Source organism: Pelophylax lessonae (genome assembly GCF_965119305.1).
Source record: "Pelophylax lessonae genome assembly, chromosome: 6".
NCBI classification, from domain to species: domain Eukaryota; kingdom Metazoa; phylum Chordata; class Amphibia; order Anura; family Ranidae; genus Pelophylax; species Pelophylax lessonae.
In genome coordinates this window covers 297,028,756-297,052,064 of record NC_138773.1, presented here as the reverse complement: position 1 = coordinate 297,052,064, position 23,309 = coordinate 297,028,756, and the positions used below count along the sequence as shown (strand labels likewise).

Genomic DNA, 23,309 nt, shown 5'->3' with positions numbered 1-23,309 from the left:
TTAAAGCTGAACTCCGGAAATTAAAAAGAACAACATCTTTTAATATCCTTCAATAGGCACAAATGTCTATTCACACGACACAGGAGGAAAGGCAAAGGTGCAGAAGTGGTTTCATGCTAGAATACTGTACAAATCTGTAGGAAATGCACAAAGGACTCCCGGGATTCAAGAACGAACACACCTGCCTCTATTTGTTTAGCTCAGATTTCCCATTGGAGCCTCGGTTCACGCTAGAGATGTGGTTCAAATTCGCTGTGGATTTGACGTTGCATCAAAATTGCAACCCATTCATGCAAACCGATTGCGGAATATATGTTAAAGACACTGTAAAATCAACTTACAAAACGCATTGCGATTTGCAGAATCGGATCACATGTGTAAACACCCATGCAATCGGATTCTGGTGCAGACAATAAAAAGGGTCCTGCACGAGTTTGGTGCGAATGCGGTACGATTGAGTCATACAAATCCATGGCTCAAAATCACACCCCCATAATGTGCAACGATTCCTGTGCGAATTACTTGCGGCGTCCCCCACTGCATGAGTGTGAACCCGGGCTAAAGGTCAAACTACAAGAAGCATGTTGCCTGAAACAGAACCTACAGCAGGGATTGGCAACATTTGAGGAATGGAGGTCTACCTGAACGATACGGAAGAGATCAAAGATTATCCCGGTTTCGAGAGGACATTTTTGGTCATAAAAAATACACTAAAGCAGGAAGATAGGTGGGAGGACCCCCCTCCCCTAATCCGTCCTGGAAGTTGACGGGAAAAATATGCTACAGGGCCAAACGTTTGTTGATACCATCAGGCCTACAATATAAAAGCTTGTTGGACATCCCATTAACAAAATCATGGGTGATCACGAAGAACTTTGGTAAAAACCAAAACTTATTTGACTTATTGTAGGAGACTGCAGGTCTCTTTGGCAATAAATGCATTTCACTTCTTACGATGAGATTACAAATACTGTATACAAAGCAACAGATGTGAAGATCATGTACAATCTCGGCATTCCATGGTGCCAGAATGAATTAACTCCCATAGGCATGCATTACATCATACTGGCTTGGCCAAATCCAAGATGTGCGAAGACACCAAATCTGGAAGATGATTGGACAAAGACTGCTGCGTCGACAAACAAAATCAGATGTCCCATAGCTGGAAACAGATTTAGCGCGGTTTTATTATGGAATCTGCTCTCTCTCTGTGGATAACAGCCTCCACTGTTCTGAGAAGGCTTTCAACAAAATTTTGGAATTTCTTTGGGAATTTGTGCCCACTGAGCCAAAGAACATTTGTAAGGTCAGACATGGATGCTTAATGAGAAGAGCCAGCTTGAAATTCCCCATTTTACTTCAATCTATTTCAAAGTTGTCCAGTAGGGTTGAGGTGCAGGCCAATCAAGGTCCTTTACACCAATCTGGTCAAACCATGTCTTTATGGAGCTGGTTTGTACAAAGACACCAAATCTGGAATATGATTGGACAAAGACTTCTACGTCGACAAAAAAAATCAGATGTCCCATAGCTGGAAACAGATTTAGCGCTGTTTTATTATGGAATCTGCTCTCTTTGTGTATAACAGCCTCCACTCTTCTAAGGCGGCTTTCAACAAAATTTTGGAGTTTCTTTGGGTTTTTGTGCCTATTGAGCCAAACAACATTTTGTAAGGTCGGGCATGGATGCTTAATGAGAAGAGCCAGCTTGAAATTCCCCATTTTACTTCAATCTATTTCAAAGTTGTCCAGTAGGGTTGAGGTGCAGGTCATTCAAGGTCCTCTAGACCAAAATCTGGTCAAACCATGTCTTTATGGAGCTGGTTTCTACAAAGGGGCCCTGTCATGCTGGAACATAGAAAGGCATCCCCAAACTGGTACTGGAACAATGTGCACAATTGATGCCCTCCCTACTTTACCCTCCCCTTATATCTACCTATACCAGGCTTTATCACTATCGCTACAGTATATGAGAGGGATGTTTGCTAGCATGAATATATTGAACTGTACGTTCGCTATTGATACCTAGAGGATGAATGGAATGTTATAGTGGATTGCTACTGGTGTAGCTACTTCAGTCTGGAGCTCCTTCCATCTAGTTGCCTCGGGTGTCCTGCCCTTCAGCGCATGTGGTCGTTCTGGTCTCTGATGCAGTGCGGTCAGTGCATTTTAAAAATATTTAACATATAAAGGCTATGAAAATGAATGTTTGTATGAAGATACATAATATCTGATTAATGTAATCCTTGGTTCATGATTACGATTTGTTTTTGTATATACTTTTGTAGAAACAGCGGTCTGTTTTGGTCTCTCTGGTCCTGAGGAAGCCTTGCTGCGAAACGTGACGGCTTGCTGGGGACCCCTAGACCGTGCAATAGAGACCAATACCATCTATTGATACAGTAGTATCGGCACCCCCAAATGGGAGTATATTTCTACACATGCTGTATGTGCTGTTTCTGATATATGTCTATGTGATATTTTTTATATATCCATTTTTTGATTTAATAAAATATGTATTTTGTGCAATAATTGTGTGAGACTTGTGATCCTCCCCTTCCCATTGGCCTCTTAAAGTCTCATCTTCTCTTTTCTTTGTTACAATGTGCACAATTGTAAAATGTCTTTGTATCCTGAAAGTGAACAGTACTCTTCACTGGAAACACCTGAAAGTAATAATTTGTAGGGGTGTCCACATAACTTCTACTGGCCATATAGCGTAGATCAGGCAAAAAAAAGAATGGTTTTGCATTTGTGTTTGATATGGGATGACAAATTTATTTTTCCATAACAAATTACATTGCTTTGGTAAAAAACACAAAGTCGCAATTAGGCAAATATCCAGATGGACAATTTAGCAATGTTGTGCCATTTTACTGACTGGTACATAAAATGGAAATGCAATGAATCGCATGTCTAAAAGATATGTTTGTTTATGAAGGTCACTGTTTGTTTCTGACTTTTGCAGTTACAGACCATTAATTTATTACTGTCACTGGTTACAATGCAGACAAGCTCCAGTGTGGACATTTTGTGTGTAATCTCCTCAAAGTAAAGTTATATTTTAGTCCAAACTGAAAATTAAGCCAGGAAAACCATACCTGCTCAGGTTTCTAGCTTTGCATCCAGAGAATACCATGCACCACTCCTCCCCAATCCCTTTAGTCGGTAATCTGGCAACCCCTTTTACTTACCCGTTGGGGATGCAGGAGAGCCATTTTCAAAGACATCAGCTTCATCTCTAAACTGTACTTCATACAGAAAGTCCTGTGTGTCAAAGTACCTGCAACTTGGATTCAGCTGGCTTTGAATCTGATCCCCGATTAGTGATGAACTGGAGCATGCTTGGACTAGGATCCCAACTCACATAGGTGAATACATGTGGAAACCGTCACTTGTACGGGTCAATCAAGCGGTTCACCCCTCTAGAAACGCCTTTAAAGGTTAAACTCTAGTCACCATCATTTTAATAACTTTAGAGGGGTTAGTAGATAGTATCCTCCAAGTGTCAATATAGGGTTTCTTTTAATTTCAGACTAAAGTGTATCCCCAGTTTTGCCAAGAAAAATAATCCCCTCTTGGTTATCTATATACAATGAAAGCATTTTTTAGCAAACTTGTTGCAAATTCCTAAATTTTTCTGTTCTTAATAGCTTTCACCATAACCTTTATAAATTGGATTTCTAAATGGAAGCGTTGCCTTCATTATAACCACCTGGGCAATCTCCATGTTCTAATGAGGAAAGCTGCAGTGTTTACTTCCCTTTAGAAGATGACTGGAATTAGGGGAGGATCTCACCAGAGTGAACCTCCTATTGCAGGGGATGCATAACATTTGCTCAGTGCAGATTGTTTAAGAAAAGCAGCAAACTCATGACAAACGCTGGAACATAACTTTTCTAGGATTTCACCAGAGGGCCTCTCTAGTTTACCATACTGGAAGTGACAGCTGCAGAAAATTACAGTAGTTGCAGGCTGAAACGTAGAAGTAAATTTTAATGTTAAAAACCAAGTCTACCTTTTACAAAAAAAAAAAAAATTGTAAAAAGTTTGCAGAAAAAAAAAATTGGCATTAATGGTTTTGAAAATTACCCTGCAAAGCACTGCAACTTCGATCGGTGGTGCAATGCCAGGCTCCACCAGACTTTTCCGCCAACACCCGGTCCATACCAAGGCATGGACTTTCAATTAGAAAGCTGGAGAAAGCGTCAATGGACTACGAGTGCAGCAATCACCACAGTTAAGTTTCACGGAGAACTACCATGTCATGGTGGTAGAGGAGACTTGTAGTTCCTTTCATTTACCGATCTCTGAATGAGTGACGGATGTGCGATCAGAGGAAATGTTAAAATGGACAGTAGCTGCGTTGAAGAAAAACCAGGGGGGCATTTGTATGGTGTGGGGGCCCATTTGCAACATGTCACACCCTAAATACAGCAGGTGTAATATGCAACGTCGTGCAAACAATGGAATTAGCCTTTAAATTAGAAGAGGACTTGCGTAACAATTATAAGTTCTAATTGCTTTAATTAAGGTGGAGTTTTCCCTTGACGAAATATGCTATTAGTTGCTCCAGATCCAGATGAGATAAGAAGGGACATGGTTCATCTTCCTCCTTACTCATTTAATAAGTGCAGTAAGAACACAATAGGTTACACAATCCAGTTTCACACTGTCACATAACTACCACATCAAAGGGCGATTCCATATCGGGGCTTCATGCACCACACATGGCTGCTTTAAAAAAAAAAATGCTTTTGGTGGCAAGCCACCCACAAAGCCTCCATGGTCCTCCGTCACCCCACCGGAAAAAAGCAGAAACGTCTCACGCTCCAGGTGATGGGAACACAAAGCTCCTTGTTATCACTCATCACAGCATTCCCTGCCAGTATGAAGAATGCGGTGCCAAGCAGCTGTTGAGATTGGCAACACCCTTTTGTGACAGAATTTCGTCAGAATCATGCTGGATGGAATTTCAATGGGATGAAGTGTGGGATGTATGGGATTAAAGTGAAACTTTAGTAGTTGTCCTCTTGGACAAGGAAGGACACAGCAAAGATTTTAACGAGCCTTATTTCAGATCATTACTTGGTTCTATTCTGCATATAGACAAACTGCAAACCTCATTATTCCAATAACACAAAGGACCTCAGTGCTGTGGTATAAACACTTTACTCGGGCATCACAGCTTTCTGGGTAGGAAACCTAAGGTGCATGTCTGGCCAAAAAAAAAATACATATACAACATACACTCACCGGGCACTTTATTGGTTACACCAGTTCAATTGCTTGGTAACAAATCTGCTAATGAGCCTTAGTAGGAACTCATTGCATTTAGGCATCTAGAAATGGTGAAGACAATTGCTGAAGTTCAAAACCAGCATCAGAATGGGGAAGAAAGGGACCGTGAACGTGGCATGGTTGTTGGTGCCAGACAGGATGGTCTGAGTATTTCAAAAACTGCTAATCTACTGGGATTTTCAAGCAGAACAATCTCTAGGTTTTACAGAGAATGGTCCGAAAAAGAGAATATCCAGTGGGCGGCAGTTTTGTGGAGGAAAACGCCTTGTTGAGGTCTGAGGAAAATGGGCAGGAGAAAACACGAGCCACCAGAAAGGCAAGTAACTGTTCTTCTCCCAGGGACCCGATAATGTGATTCAAGGGACCTGTCAGGATTTGCAAAAGACACTGCCAGGGAAGCCATAATCAGTTCTAGAGCCTGTGATTCAATTGCAAGAGCAGGGAGATGAAGATTTTCACTGAAGACTGTTGCTATGGCTGCAGCAAAGTGAAATTTTATTTTTTATTTTTTGACAGGTACAGAAAATCCCAGCTGACCAAGGACAGAAATGCACGCAAATTTGGGTCATCAAAAAGATCTCACATTAAAATAATTCTACAAATATGCGCGTTGGCGTTGAGCGTCTGACCCAATTCTAGCTCATCTTAATAAAAAAAATATGTCCCAAATGTAGCTGAGCTGATTGGCTCTAATCACAAGAAAGGGAATGTCTATTTAAAGGCCAAGTTCACATTTGTGAAAAAATAAAAATGTGCAATATTTTTCACATTAACCTGCAGAGCATTGCACCTGTGATCAATTAATAAGGGGTGCAATGTAACCTCCTGCAGACAAGCCCTACAACTTTCAGCCTGTACCTCTGTAAGGTCTGTCCGTTTGAAAGCGGCAGGGCTTGTGAATGAACTAAAAGGGCGCTCATCAGCATCCTCACAGTTCACCGAGAACTACAAGCCCTCTGCCGCAGGGGGTGGGGGGGAGAGAAGACATGACTTTAGTTCATTCATAGATCACTGTGAATGAATGAATGACCTAGCTGTGCCAACGAGCCCCAGATGGCTGCGCCATTTTAAAAATGTGACGAAGGTGCAGGGAGCGGAACCTCCTCCTGCTGTCACATGGAGGGGGCGCTCTGGCGGTAGTTATATAGGAGCATGTTACATGTAATACCCTCACAGTATGGATTTAGATTGTAACATGCTTCTAAAGGTGAAGTTATCCAAGTCAGAGAATGCCTATAGAATATCCCTGACCAATTCAACAGTGACAGGCCAAGTCAAGTCTCTTACTGTATGTCGGCAAGTACCATAAAGTGGTTGTAAACCCATACATATATTAAGTGAAGTGACTGGCTTCAGGTGATAAACAAATCCTCCTATGTAAGTTGTACCTGTTTATCTGCACTCTTCACTTCTCTACATCTGTTTAGTCCAGGATTGGAAAAGCTTGTCTGAGTGATCAGACAAAAAGGGGGCGGAGAGGTGAAATTACACACTGCAAAGCTCAGTGAGGAGAGCACTGAGATCTGATTGGAGGGAAGGAACACATCCCCCTTCACACAGCACACAGGAACAGAGCCAAGGCTGTCAATCAGCAAGAGATCTTTCCCCGGTCACTTTTTTTCTTTTGGCGTCAGAAAAACTCAGAAGTGACTCATGCTGATAGAGGAATGAAGCAGCAGATAGAAATGGCACTTCATACTCTGGACTGAAACAAGTACACACTATAGAGGGATATGCTTTGTTCAGATTTCATGTCTGAGTTTTACAACCATCTTAAAGACTGTAACCCAGAGAACGCAATCAGACATAGCCTTCCACTAAGGAAACGCAGAAAAATGATTTGTCTTTCACATCACCACTAGCCTATGCACTTCATTCAAACGCAAACCAAAGTCAGCAGCATATTTATCAGCAATTCTACATAAAGAGTCCGGAACCATTTTGTCTTATAAACCCATATAAATACCAATATTATTCAGTGAACTATACCTGTGGACTGAGCCCTTCGCTTTGTGCTGTACATTATAAACGTCTGTTTATCGCAGGCAATTTGGACATGCAGTCTGCAGCATGTTCCCTGCAGGTGCTCATTATTCAGAATTGTTCCTTATGTGAAAGTTGTGCAAGTGTACCAGGTCGTGGAAAATTGCCAAAGAAAGTCACTTATATTTAAGAGGAAAGTCATTTTGGTTTTCCTCCCACTGCATGGAAGAGAAGACCTAAAGCGGAACTCTACCCAAAAGGGGAAGTTCCGCTTTAGGGACTCGTCCCCTGCTTATCTTGCCCAATTGGCACTTTTGAGGAGCTGGGGGGGAGACAGGTACCCGCTCTCACTTCTGTTCCACTCCTTCCCACCTCTTCCCTGCAGTCTTCTGGGACACCGACAGGTCGCAGAAGACTGCATTCACCATTCAGGATGCGCAGCACGACTCACGCATTCGCAGTGGGCACCCGGCTGTGAAGCCGCAAACTGTCACATCTGGGAGCCGATAGTGAAGATGCCAGCGCTACTGAGGGAGGACAGAGGATGAAGATGGCTGACATCAGCTCACTGCTGAACCCTGACCCAAACAATGGGGCACCATTCCTGCCCCTGACCCAAACAATGGGGCACCATTCCTGCCCCTGACCCAAACAATGGGGCACTATTCCTGCCGAAACAATGGGGCACTATTCCTGCCGAAACAATGGGGCACTATTCCTGCCGAAACAATGGGGCACCATTCCTGCCGAAACAATGGGGCACCATTCCTGCCGAAACAATGGGGCACCATTCCTGCCGAAACAATTGGGCACCATTCCTGCCGAAACAATTGGGCACCATTCCTGCCGAAACAATGGGGCACCATTCCTGCCGAAACAATGGGGCACCATTCCTGCCGAAACAATGGGGCACCATTCCTGCCGAAACAATGGGGCACCATTCCTGCCGAAACAATGGGGCACCATTCCTGCCCGAAACAATGGGGCATAATTCCTGCCCCTGACTCAAACAATGGGGCACCATTCCTGCCCCAAACAATGGGGCACCATTCCTGCCCCAGACCCAAACAATGGGGCACCATTCCTGCCCCTGACCCAAACAATGGGGCACCATTCCTGCCCCTGACCCAAACAATGGGGCACCATTCCTGCCCCTGACCCAAACAATGGGGCACCATTCCTGCCCCTGACCCAAACAATGGGGCACCATTCCTGCCCCTGACCCAAACAATGGGGCACCATTCCTGCCCCTGACCCAAACAATGGGGCACCATTCCTGCCCCTGACCCAAACAATGGGGCACCATTCCTGCCCCTGACCCAAACAATGGGGCACCATTCCTGCCCCTGACCCAAACAATGGGGCACCATTCCTGGCCCTGACCCAAACAATGGGGCACCATTCCTGGCCCTGACCCAAACAATGGGGCACCATTCCTGGCCCTGACCCAAACAATGGGGCACCATTCCTGGCCCTGACCCAAACAATGGGGCACCATTCCTGCTGAAACAATGGGGCACAATTCCCGCCCCTGACCCAAACAATGGGACACAATTACATAGTCAGGTTGAAAAAAGAAAGTCTATCTAGCTCAAAAAAACCCCAGCAAAGCATGATCCAATTAGCTACAGCAGGGAGCAAAAATTCCTTCCTGATCCCCCGAGGAGCAATCAAATATTCTCTTAATCAACTTTACCTATAAATGTTAGTACCCAGTTATATTATGTGGGGGGGGGGGGGGGGACACTGTACTCGAAAATCACATGGCACCATCTCCAGAAAAATCTGAACATAAGAGTCCGCAACACTCTTCGAATAGAAGAGATGTGGAAAGAGGATTTTAAAGCGCCCACCTTCTCAGAAAAAAAAATAAAATAATGTACCATTCTACAAATTGATAAATACACAGTTCAGTTTACCAAATATTTAAAAGATACACATAACAGACAGATATGATCATCTCAAATAGGAAAATGCATAAAAAATACAGTATCTCACAAAAGTGAGTACACCCCTCCAATTTTTGTAAATATTTTATTAGATCTTTTCACGTGACAACACTGAAGAAATGACACTTTGCTACAATGTAAAGTAGTGAGTGTACAGCTTGTATAACAGTGTAAATTTACTGCCCCCCCCCCCCCCCAGGAAGTTAAAGAGTGCTGGAAAATAATGGTGGCCACACAAAATATTGACACTTTGGGCCCAATTTGGACATTTTCACTTAGGGGTGTACTCACTTTTGTTGCCAGCGGTTTAGACATTATTGGCTGTGTGTTGAGTTATTTTGAGGGGACAGCAAATTTACACTGTTATACAAGCTGTACACTCACTACTTTACATTGTAGCAAAGTGTCATTTCTTCAGTGTTCTCACATGAAAAGATATAATAAAATATTTACTAAAATGTGAGGGGTGTTGACACTTGTGAGATACTGTATATATGATTCTGGATCAACGCGTTTCGCCTGAATCTTGGGCTTCTTCATGATCCACGTGTCCGATCAGAGACCTCACATCTAGGTTGACAGATATAATCCAATATCTGCCTCAAAAAGTCAAGATCACAGCCAAAACGAATATATTCACAAAATGTGTAAAAAATCTTCTAAAACCATGCAAGGATGGTAATGTATAAATAAAACAACTGCGCTAAACAACCAACAAAGCTGCAGCTAAAAAGTGGCAAACACCTAAAAATAAATAAAAATAAAGCTGCGCTAAATTGAAACAGTGTTTATGAATGAAAAACACTGAAAAAATTGTTAGCGACAATAAATATTGAGTACAAATAATATTGTGACACAGTTGAAGCAGAGTTCCACCCTAAATTTATACTTACCTCCATCTTCTCGCTCCGGGTCACCTGAAAAACAAATGGATAATCGCATTTTTTTTTTTTTTTTTTACTTACCTCGTATAGAAGAAAACCTTACTTCCTTCTTCCTCCCCTCGGCGGCCACAGCCCATCGTCACTTCCTGGCTTTGCAATGATTCCTGGGAGCTGAACGTCATCGCTCCCAGGAATCATTGCGCCTGCACCGGCCCCGACGTCAGTTCCGGGCGCACGCGTCATTATCTTCTAAACAGCTTCTGGGCATGCCCAGAAGCTGTGGAGGGATGACGCGCGCGCACCGGAAGTGACGGCGGGGCCGGCGCAGTGCATCGTGGGACAGAAGACGGCGGAAGAGGATGCAGAAGAGGATCGCGCTGGCTTCAAGCTGCCCACACCTGAGATGGCAGCGCTGGACAATACATTTTCAAGGTGAGTATTTCTTCTAAAAGGTAAGTGCAACCCGAGACAGATCAGAGGCTAGCCATTGTGGAATGTACTAGCCCTGACTGTCCCGGGGGTATTTTTATTAAAAAAAAAAAAAAAAAAAAAAAACTTTCCCAGGGTGGAACTCCGCTTTAATATAGTGAAGATGGAAAAAAAATTCAATAGAAAAAATACAATATAAAAGTCCCAAATCTCTGAGTGTAAGATAGTGAAATGAATAACGAGTGTCCTCCACTGATAAGATGTAGAATATTCTTCCACGGTGCTCAGTACACAAAGACACACACATGCGCTTACCAGAGATCATAAGAAAAGAGCCTGATAACATCAATCTTAGTCAAGGCTATCGGATAGGTGGACCTGGAAGAATTGCTGGAAAGGTCTGTATAAATATTATAATATACACACTATATATATATATATATACACACATACATACATATATATATATATATACACATATATATATATATATATATATATATATATATATATATATATATATATATATATATATATATATATATATATATATATATACATACATATACATACATATACATACATATATACACACACACACACACACATACATATACACACACAGACCTTTCCAGCAATTGTTCCATGAGTGTGTCTGTGTACTGAGCACCGTGGAAGAATATTCTACATCTTATCGGTGGAGGACACTCGTTATTCATTTCACTATCTTACACTCAGAGATTTGGGACTTATATATTGACTTCTATTTTTTGCACATTTTTTCTATTAGATATTTTTTCCATCTTCACTATTTTTGGGATTAACTATCACAATATTATTTGTACTCAATATTTATTGTCGCTAACAATTTTTTCAGTGTTTTTCATTCATATACACTGTTTCAATTTAGCGCAGCTTTATTTTTATTTGTTCATGTAAGGATGGGCCAGTGGGAGACGACTATCCCTCACATAGGGGTGATCAAGAGGTTAACCCCACACCATATTACGGTGAAGGCAGTCCAAGAGGCTGCCATCCAAGAGGGCCTCCAATTATATAATCCAAAAATTCTCATCAAACCGGTCCGATTCGGTTCAAAAGCCATAATCAGACCAAGGGGGAAGAAAAAGCCAGTCCCAGATGCCCATAATAAACCGAAAGGAACACTGGTGTGGCAACCTCCACACAACCTCATCAGCCAAGAAGCCTTGGCTAATTTTAACAATTTGTTCAAGGTCCACCTTGCTGTATCAGCTTAACTGCTGCCTTCTCCAAAACTGTAGAGAATTCTCTTACTTTGTGTCATCCACAAGTCATAACTAGGACGGGAAGTGAGGAAAAGCATCCCCAACGAGAGCTGAATGGGTGTCATAAATAAGGAGCATGAATAACATTCTTAAGTTGGGCATAAACAGCTTGAATTTGGGCTCATTGCCCTGCCAACACCACCTGGTTCAACAAACTTCAACTGAGAACTTGAATGAGCTGGGTGGGGGTGGGGGGGAGTCAGCAGGCAAGCAGCAGCAGTAATTGTTCAGGTAAATGGCAGCCGGCTTTCAAAACAATACAATAGCTGGCAGTGGACGATTCCCACTGTTTAGTGTGGATAGGGGAATCTATGGATTTTACATCCATGGGCAGCTTTAGGAGTACTCACGCAAGGCATAAAACATTTTGCATTCAAAGTAAAACTTGTAACAACCCTCTGAAGCTTTATTGGGAAGGGAAAGAAAGGAGTGGGGAATAGTTGAATGTATACAAGCTTTCCTGAGCGACAGCAGCGCATGCGCAATGATGTGTTGGTGCCGGGCAGTGCAATTTTTAAATCTAAGGGGCCTCAGGAACAGGTAAGTGAGACTCCTTCACAGCCGCACTACCTGCCGTTATGCGGGGCTGCGGGCATACTACAAGAGATGCAGTGCTACGGGCATGGTACACCTGTAGTATGCCCACCGCCCTGCATTCCCCTGTACCATGCCCACCGCCCTGCATTCCCCTGTACAATGCCCACCGCCCTGCATTCCCCTGTACAATGCCCACCGCCCTGCATTCCCCTGTACAATGCCCACCGCCCTGCATTCCCCTGTACAATGCCCACCGCCCTGCATTCCCCTGTACAATGCCCACCGCCCTGCATTCCCCTGTACAATGCCCACCGCCCTGCATTCCCCTGTACAATGCCCACCGCCCTGCATTCCCCTGTACAATGCCCACCGCCCTGCATTCCCCTGTACCATGCCCACCGCCCTGCATTCCCCTGTACAATGCCCACCGCCCTGCATTCCCCTGTACAATGCCCACCGCCCTGCATTCCCCTGTACAATGCCCACCGCCCTGCATTCCCCTGTACAATGCCCACCGCCCTGCATTCCCCTGTACAATGCCCACCGCCCTGCATTCCCCTGTACAATGCCCACCGCCCTGCATTCTCCTGTACAATGCCCACCGCCCTGCATTCTCCTGTACAATGCCCACCGCCCTGCATTCCCCTGTACAATGCCCACCGCCCTGCATTCCCCTGTACAATGCCCACCGCCCTGCATTCTCCTGTACAATGCCCACCGCCCTGCATTCTCCTGTACAATGCCCACCGCCCTGCATTCTCCTGTACAATGCCCACCGCCCTGCATTCTCCTGTACAATGCCCACCGCCCTGCATTCTCCTGTACAATGCCCACCGCCCTGCATTCTCCTGTACAATGCCCACCGCCCTGCATTCTCCTGTACAATGCCCACCGCCCTGCATTCTCCTGTACAATGCCCACCGTCCTGCATTCTCCTGTACAATGCCCACCGCCCTGCATTCTCCTGTACAATGCCCACCGCCCTGCATTCTCCTGTACAATGCCCACCGCCCTGCATTCTCCTGTACAATGCCCACCGCCCTGCATTCTCCTGTACAATGCCCACCGCCCTGCATTCTCCTGTACAATGCCCACCGCCCTGCATTCTCCTGTACAATGCCCACCGCCCTGCATTCTCCTGTACAATGCCCACCGCCCTGCATTCTCCTGTACAATGCCCACCGCCCTGCATTCTCCTGTACAATGCCCACCGCCCTGCATTCTCCTGTACAATGCCCACCGCCCTGCATTCTCCTGTACAATGCCCACCGCCCTGCATTCTCCTGTACAATGCCCACCGCCCTGCATTCTCCTGTACAATGCCCACAGCCCTGCATTCTCCTGTACCATGCCTACAGCCCTGCATTCTCCTGTACCATGCCTACAGCCCTGCATTCTCCTGTACCATGCCTACAGCCCTGCATTCTCCTGTACAATGCCCACGGCACTGCATTCTCATGTACAATGCCCACAGCCCTGCATTCTCCTGTACCATTACCATGCCTGCAGCCCTGCATTCTCCTGTACCATTACCATGCCCACAGCAGTGCATCTCCTATACCATTACTATGCCCACAGCCCTGCATTCTCCTGTACCATGCCCACAGCCCTGCATTTTCCTGTACCATGCCCGCGGCCCCTGTTTTGGGTCTCGTGGTGGTCCAGTTGGGTCCAGTAGCTGCTGCATTTCCCACCCTAGGTTTATACTCGAGTCAATCATTTTTCCCATTTTTCTTGTGGTAAAATTAGGGGCCTCGGCTTATACTCGAGTATATACGGTATGTTTTTTTGGCAGAGGTTCTTGGATCGCACAACAAATATTTTAAATTTCGGTTTTTCAGCTACAATTTTCTTGTATATATAAAAAAAAAAACACACAATATATTCCCATATCAGACCCAAGTACTCCATGGACACTCACCTCACTGAGGTAAATAAAAAAAGAACAGGTGGAACCATCGACCCCGTAATTGGAGTAGCAGACATCAGATCGCCACATGTCCTTCATCCACTGCCACGACAAAAGAGAAATCATCATCAGTAACCATCATAAACCATTTTCACCAAATTCCTGTCACCACCAACTAAACTTTACAATCTCATTTAGAATTCAGGAGAGTAGGGTACATTTTATAGAAGATACAGGCTATGCTCACCTTTACTTTACCCTCACAGTGAGGATAGCCATCCATGGGAGGCAGTTCACATTGCTCCTGGGCCCCATTAATGAGATCTAGAAAAAAAAAAAAAACAGTTCAGCTTTTCATACTGGCAGTGCAGAAATAGACAATATCTTGCATATAAATATCAATAAAAAAAATAAAGCAAGGACATTGATAATCAAGACAATGCAAAAAGTACACAGCTCAAAAAAAAAAAAAAAAAACCAAGGAACACTTTGAAAAACCCATCCAATCTCAATGAGGAAAACATGCTGGATATCTACACTGATATGGACTGGGTAATGTGTTAGGAATGAAAGGATGCCACATTGTTTAATGGAAATGAAATCATGAACCTTCAGAGGGCTGAATTCAAAGACACCCCGAAAATCAAAGCGAAAAAATGATGCAGCAGGCCAATTTCGCTAAAATTTCATTGCAGCAACTCAAAATGGTACTAATGGTGCTAATGAGACAACAGATTGTGTCCTGGAGTATTTCCTCCCAGATCTGGACCAGAGCATCACTGAGCTCCTGAACAGACTGAGGTGCAAACTGGCGGCATCGGATGGACAGAAACAATGTCCCAGAGGCGCTCTAGGATTTAGGTCAGGAGTGCGTGGAGCCATTCAATGGTATCATTTCCTTCCTCCTCCAGGAACTGGCTGCATACTCTCGCCACATGAGGCCGGACATTTTGGTGCATCAGGAGGAACCCAGGATCCACTGCACCAGCGTAGTCTGACAATGGGTCCAAGGATTTCATTCTGATACCCAATTGGCAGTCAGGGTGCCACTCTCTAGCCTGTAGAGGTCTGTGCATCCGTTCATAGATATGCATCCCCAGACCTTCAGTAAACCTCCAAACTGGTCATGCTGACCGATGTTACAGGCAGTATAACGTTCTCCACAGCTTCTCCAGATCTTTTCATGTGTCACATGAGAGCAGGTTTACCCTGAGCACATCTGAAAAGCACAGGGTGCCCGTGGCGGACCTGACAATTCTGGTGTTCAATGTCAAATGCCAATCAAGCTCCACGGTGCCGGGCAGTGAGCACAGGGCCCACTAGAGGACATCGGGCCCTCAGGCCACCCTCATGAAGTCCGTTACTGATTGTCCGACATTCATTCCAGTGGCCTGCTGGAGGTAGTTTTTGGGGGGCTCTGGCAGAGCTCATCCTGTTCCTCCATGCACAAAGGAACAGATACCGGTCCCTGCTGATGGATTAAGGACCATCTATGGCCCTGTGCAGCTCTCTTAGAAGAACTGCCTGTCTCCTGGAATCTCCCCCATGCTCCTGAGACTGATGGGAGACACCGCAAACCTTCTGGCAATGGTACATATTGACGTGCCATCCTGGAGGAGTTGACTGCCTGTGCAACCTCCATGGCAGGGGTCTTCAAATTACGGCCCTCCAGTTGTTCAGGAACTACAATTCCCATCATGCCTAGTCATGCCTGTAAATGTCAGAGTTTTACAAAGCCTCATGGGATGTGTAGTTCCACAACAGCTGGAGGACCGTAGTTTGAGGATTCCTGCTCTTATGGGGTCCAGGTATCTCCACATGCTACCACAGTAGTGACACTGACCTTAGTCAAATGCAAAAAACTAGTGAAAAAACATTAAGTTACGAGTTTAATTGACTTGATGTTATACTCTGATTAAAAAGTGTTTCTTTTTTCACTGAGAACTTATTAGAGGGGCAGAAAATGAAAATTAATCAAGACACCCCTCGCAACCTCTGGCGGAACCCTGGTTGAGAAACTCTTCTCTAGAGTCGAGAAGGAAACAGGAGTATGAGCTGAAACACACGCAAACACAGGGAACATGCAAACCCCTTGCAGACAGAGTCCTTGCAAGTATTTAAACTAGGGACCTCAGTGCTGCAACAAGTCAGAAGTGGTAACCATTAAGCCACGGTGCTTCCCCTGATTAGGATTTCTTTCATATCTAGATTCTACAAGATAAACTGAAAAAGAAAAAAAAATGCTGTGTGATGTTGACACCGGCAATGGTTTAGTCTTGGTTTTGATGCAAGATAGGAAGAACATGGATGACTGGTAAGTGCTGTATTACAAAGGGTAGGATGGAAGGCTGACATCAGCTTCTCCCTACTTAATCACCTTACATGCATGTGCACAACTAATGAAAGCAAACAAGCTTACTGGTGTAGTACAAAATTGGAGGGAAGCGCCCCATTTGGACAAGAAAAAAAACAAAAAAGTTTACTTCACCTACCCACTAATAACTAGTATTAGAACATCAGTTATCAAAAATAGAGCAATATTGCAACAGGCATTACTTCTGGCTAAACAAAAAAGGCACCAAATCTGCATTACGCATCAACAAATCAAAAGGTTACATTATTCACATTCTACAAACTAATTCAGAGGAAGACCATATCAGACAGTCATTTCCCATTTAACAAAAAGAGGAACTATTGTAACAGGACATTACAACTAATGTTAATATGCAAGTGGTTCCCTAGCCACACCACTAGCCACAAAGTTTTACTTCAGCTCAGAATAAGCTACATAAAAAATGTCATAAAAACAAATTATATTTTTGGTCCATTAAGACCCCATTCCCACTAGCGCGACTTGTCAGGCGACTTGGTCGCCTGACAAGTCGCGGTGGGTCGCTCGCCATTGAATAGTACAGGACCCGTTCTAATAGGAGCGACACAAGTCGCTCCGACTTAGAAAAAGGGTCCTGTACTACTTTGGGGCGACCTGGAGGCGACTTGCATTGACTTCAATGATATGAAGTCCGTACAAGTCGCGCCGAGGTCACGTGCAGGCTGTGCACCACGACTTCACAGGTCGCCCCAGCAAGTTGTGTCGCGCCAGTGTGACTGGGCGCTTACATTCACAAAAGCATTAAACATTTTAAACTATTGCATAGACCAGGTTTCTTTAATATATGCATCCCACAATTGTCTGCACATCAAAAATGGCATCCATTCACCGTTTGAGAAAGCCAACACTTTCGCAGCTCAGTTCTGAGAAGGTGTAGGCTTTTGCAGAAAAACACACACACACCTTGGCTGCAGTACTTACCTTTGGCACTGTCTGTTCCCCAGGAACTCAGCCCCCGATTTATCCCTTTTCAGGGAGGTTTGGACGCTCAGTTCATCCAATCCACTACCTGTGGGCTATGGTCCCAATGAACCTGCCCCATGGGGACAGACATTTCAGCTAGGGCTCATCGCTCCAGGACAGGTCAGAACTTTCACATCACAAGAGCTTCTGATCAGGGTTGAAGAAAATCATCATGCAAGATCACTGCAGATAGCTAAAGCAGAAAGCCAAACTGAAGTGATTGTTTCCCCTGAGCATACAGTGTACACTGCAGAGGAATGGCATGTATGGGTGTCTTCCACGAAGGAAGCCTCTCCTAAAGCTCATGCACATAAAAGCCCGCCTAGAGTTTGCCAGGACCCATGCCGAAAAAGAAGATTACTTGGACTATTCTGGAGTGATGAGACCAAGAAATGTTTTTGGATCTGATGGCTTCAAAACTGCATCATGTTGCAAAAGGTGAGGAGTACAAAGAAAAATGCATAGTGCCTACTGTGAAACGTGGTGGTGGCAGTGTCCTTCTGTAGGGCTCCATGAGTGCTGCTGGTGTTGAGGAGCTGCATTTCATTGATGGTATCATGAATTAACAGATGTACTGCACTATATTGTAAGAAAAGATGCTACTATCACTCTGTGCCCTTGGTCGTCGTGTACTTTTCCAACAAGACAATGATCCAAAACACACATCCAAGGCCACTGTTGCATTTCTGAAGAACAGGGTGAAAGTTATTCAGTGGCCAAGTATGTCTCCTGATCTGAACCCAATCGAACACCTATGGGGAATTCTGAAGTAACAAGTTGAGCATCACTGTCCATCCAGCCTCTAAAAGAGGTCATTCTTGAGGCTTGGTTCACACTGGTGCGATGTGGGAACCACAGGGATTCCTGTGCGGGTTCCCGCACCAGACTAGCAGGCAAATTATACTTTGCGAACCACTGCAGGTGTCTATAAAAAGTTAATAAAAAATAAATAGTGCAGCGCTCATAAAATAAAATAAGTACTAATAGAATACATTGAATTAAAAAGTCCCAATGTGGGTTGATTGTGGTCATGCATGAGACAGACAAAGAAGTGCTCCGCTTAGTGAATCCTCCACCCAGTCACGCTCACCTCAACATTAGCCCCGATGTCACCAGACAAGCTACAGCGTAGTTCTGATCCAAAACTCAAATGACCGCAAATTCTTAACAGAGCACTTTCCAGACTGTACCAGAACTCCGTATTGGTAAGCACACTCCCATCCAAGGAACTCCGCTCAGCCCAACATAAAAGAAAATCCGGACATAGTGCTTTATCCTTAAAACGAACTTTGAGAAATGTGCATAAAATTACCTCATACAGCACTGTAAAACAGTGCACTAGATCAGCCTGTCAAAGATGCATGGAGACACTCTCCGATGCCGATGGATGGCGGGTGACGTCACCGCCCCCTCCCCCTCCGTACGCGTTACGTCCCAGGGCGGTACTTCCTCAGCGAGGTTAATGACACCCCCAAATTTGTTCGCAGAACAGTGCGAACTGTGGAATCGGATCGCATGCAATCCGATTTCGGCGCAGACAAAAAAAAAAAAAAAAAAAAGGGGGGGGGGGTCCTGCAATATTTTGATCCGAATGCGATGCAATTTCACTTCTACAAACTGTATTTGCATCGCACAGATCTCATGTGATGTGCACAGCAATGCGGTGTGAATCACATGCAATGTTTGCAATCACATAAGTGTGAACCCAGCCTGAGGAATGGAAAAAAAAAAAAAAGATGTTGCAGTCATTTGCCAACTTGTTCATTCCATGCCTAGAAGACTTGGTAGTGCCTTAAAGGTCATAAAGATAACAGATGTAGTAGTTTTTGTAGTGGGTGTAATCATTTTTGCATCAACTAATTTGAGTAAAACTGAAGATTTTGTAAATCGAAGTTATATTATTAAACTTACTTGCATGCAATGAGCAAAACAAATGTTCTACAAAACTCAGTTGTCAAAATTTTGGAATTTTGATGGAATAAAACATATGTATTGCCTGTGGCCTCCCAGCAAGCAGCTAATATTTTCCCATTACTGACTCACCATGCCCTGTTCTGCACTGTGTGTGAAAGTGGCCATTCAGGAAGGGCTTTACTGCCTCATGTCAGGGCTATCCCCTTGATGACTGGTGTTCTGATGACTGATAGAATAATCAAGCAGCAGAAGTCTCAAAGCACAAATACATGAAGCAGGGAGATCCTCAAGCTGCAGCTTTATCCCAAGCAAACAGAACAATGAGTAGGCCAGTAGTGGCATTACCGAATCGCACTCCAGATCTTCCGACTCTAGCAGAGGCATACAGCCAGTGGCGTAGCGTGGGGGGAGCAGGGGGGGCCGGCCGCACCGGGCGCAACATCTGGGGGGGGGCGCCAGGGTCCCCATAGATCCCCCTTTAGAGCAGGGTCCCCATAGATTCTCCACTTTAGAGAAATGTCCCCATAGATTATATGGGGACCATTCTCTAAAGGGGGATCTATGGGGACCCTGCTCTAAAAGGTGATCTAAGGAGACCCTTCTCTAAAGGAGGTTCTATGGGGGACCCTGCTCTAAAGGGGGATCTATGGGGACCCTGGCCTGTTCTATAGGGGGATCTATGGGGGACCCTGCTTTAAAGGGGGATCTATAAGGACCCTGCTCTAAAGGGGGATCTATAGGGACCCTGCTCTAGCTCAAGTGCTAAATTCCCGCGGGTTAGGGGGCGCAAATTACTTGCCTTGCCCCGGGTGCTGACAACCCACGCTACGCCACTGCATACAGCACACCTTAGACGACCTCATGCTAAAGACCTACAGCTAGGAGTCGAATGGCACAGGAGAGCCCATTTTCAAATATACCTCAAGCCTGGGCTCCCACTTGTGCACATCACATGCGATGTCTGTGCGGTGTGATTTAAGTCATACAATTTGTCTGGCTCAAATCACATCTGCACCAAAATTGTGCAGGACCCTTTTTTCTCCGCACCTTAATCATATCGCATGGGCATTCAGACCCATGCAATGCACTTCTGGCAATCCCACTGCATTTCGCGATCGGTTTCAGGGTTTCGTTAATCTAACATGGACATCTGCAATAGATCACATGGACGCCGTGCGATTACAATGCATGAAATGCACAGAATAGGCTGCGTTTCACACATCGCATAAGTGTGAACCAGGGCTAAAAGAAAGCAATTTAAAATGGCATCAGTCAGAAAAATATAATGGCATTCAGAAAACGTTATTTGACTGGTTATGAAGAACGTTTGGCTTTAATATTTGGAGTCATCGAACCCATACATGTAGTGGTAAGATCATCTGACTTTTCTCAGACTTACTGGAATTGCAGCCTAACACTTGCTATGCTTAAAATAAATCCTCCTCCCTCTTGCTTCCTATCCTACATAACCGGTGTGAAAATGATCCGTACGCTTATCTATTTTTAGCATTAAGACAATAGCAGAGAATTCCAGGCTGAGAATTTGGGGGGCCAGGATGTCACTCAGACTTCCATAACCCCGCCTTTGTCAGGCCTCCCTCCTCTCCTTGGCAGTCACCGCTCACCGACACGGGGGAGTCAGAGCTGCAGTGACCTGACAAAAAAATAGGCTCCATCTTAAGCAAAGATCACACTTTCTTTGGACATAAGTATTGTGGCAGTTTCACATCAGAGACTACAGAGTGCCCATTTTAACCTAAAGTAGAATTATGGGAAAAACCTTTTTTGTATTTCTAGATAGACGGCAAGAAATGAAACTGACAGACCCGAGTCCTATTAGGGGAAATTTCCCTTCGATTTCTGACTCATTGCCAAAGTGAGAGCAAATCCCCACAAAGGGAATCTTTTTGCCCCCCCCAGGTCACCAGAACTAGTGTCCCCACTGCATAATTTCCCCTCTAATACTTTTCTGCTGATCCCCACTGAGCAGGCGGGCAACAGGTCCATCTCCGCTGACTGTGCAGAGACTGACGGACCTGTCAGAGTCCTGCTCTCCTCTATAGGGAAATCTGATAAAAACGGACAGGCTCCGATCCAACCCGCTGGAAGGATGGTGAATGTATCTCACCATCCGTCTGTTTTCACGTGATCTAGTCGGATCTGATGCCAAGCGGGTGTCAGCGGACACATGTCTCCCTCCCCACTGACATCCCCCTCCTCCCCATAGAAAAGAATGGGTGGGCCGGTCGGGTCCATCTGAAAAATTGACAGGCAGGACCTTATCGGTTCCGATCATGTGAAATGGGCCTTGCGGTTCTGCAATGCCAGATTGCCCTGGACTTCTAGCAGTCCATATTTAATGTTCTGTAAAATGCAATATGGCTACCTGGAGGTGTTCTGTACACAGAATGTATACTGACCACACCCCCAGATATGTCATTTCCTGCTTGTGTGATTGGCTTACTGATTTTCCCAGAGTCTGCACTAAGGTACAAGTCCGATTTCAGGCATCCCCCGCAACAAAAATGTAATTTTTGGTGATATACTTCTAATAGGAAATCACATCTACAGGGATGCAGATCCTGCAATTTTCCTCAGAGCTCTGCAGGTGCAACAGCTGATTGGTAAAAACCACTCCCATTAGACTCAATTCTGCACATGGGCAGAACAAAAAAAGGTAAGAATCTGCAACACAGTTTGTCAAAATCATTGTAACGTAGATTGATCACCCAGAGGGCAATGTTTGTTTCTTAACAAAAGTGGAGTTAGTCCCAGTTCACACTATAACGATGACAGACATTGCATGTGATTCAGAGCGCACTGCTCTGAAAAATCACATGCGATGTCTGTGCGATGTGAATTCAGCCATACAGACCGAACACGCACAGGACCCTTTTTTGGGTCCGCAGCAGAATCGGATCGCATGGTGGTTCATACCAATGTGATCCTATTGATGTCCGAACTGTCAGTTTGCACTGCACTATGCGAACTGATCTGGGGGGTGTTAACTTTGTATTGACACCCCCAGCGATTCGCATATGGCAGTGTGAATTGCCTGCAATTTGAATGCAATTCAGGAACCTGCAGTGGATTTGCAGTGTTCCTGCATCGCATATATGTGTACCGGCACTTCATTTAATATTTACTGCTGCTAAGGGGCTCCAAGTTTCAGCAAAATGGCAGCCTCCAGCAAGAACAAAAAGGAACAATACTGGAGGCGATTTACACCACACACTAATTTTGTTAAAATAATGTGGAACGTAGGTTTCTTGCTAAAGAACATTTTTATCGAGTTATGGGTAAAGTTCCCCCTTAAGGTGAACCAGTTATTTTGTCCTGCGTGTGTTCATTTTTAATTTTCTAGTGTTGGGGGGGGGGGGGGGGGGGGGAGAGAGGTCCTGCTCCAGATATGTTTGGGTTCAGGTTTTAAACGGCAATGTCTAATGACCCTGATCCCATCACCGAAACAGCATTGTCATTACTACCAGGACCTTGAATAGAGGCATCTTCCCTGCCATTGCCCTAGACTTTTATGGTATGACCGACATGGGTAAAAACAGCTTTTCACTTTTTATGCACATTGCATTTAGACTTCTTGTTCCTCCCAGGAGTCACACTTCAGCAGCCTTGTGTTAATGGCCCACCTAGCAGTAAGCCTGGACCACCAGCAAGCAAGAAACCCAAAACAAGGCTCAACTCACGAGAATGTGGCACGGGTCTGCCAAATTTAACATTTTCCATA

At 44.8% G+C, this 23,309-nt stretch overlaps 1 protein-coding gene across 1 annotated transcript in view; it reads right to left on the bottom strand.

Moving 5' to 3' along the window:
• The window catches only part of MGAT5 (alpha-1,6-mannosylglycoprotein 6-beta-N-acetylglucosaminyltransferase), a 304,189-nt gene that overhangs the window by 127,517 nt on the left and 153,363 nt on the right, over positions 1–23,309 (bottom strand). The window contains exons 4-5 of the mRNA XM_082260943.1: positions 14,546–14,622; positions 14,311–14,400 (exon numbers count right to left, since the gene is read on the bottom strand). Coding sequence (XP_082117069.1) covers positions 14,311–14,400; positions 14,546–14,622 — 167 coding nt within the window. The remainder of the gene's footprint in view (positions 1–14,310; positions 14,401–14,545; positions 14,623–23,309) is intronic.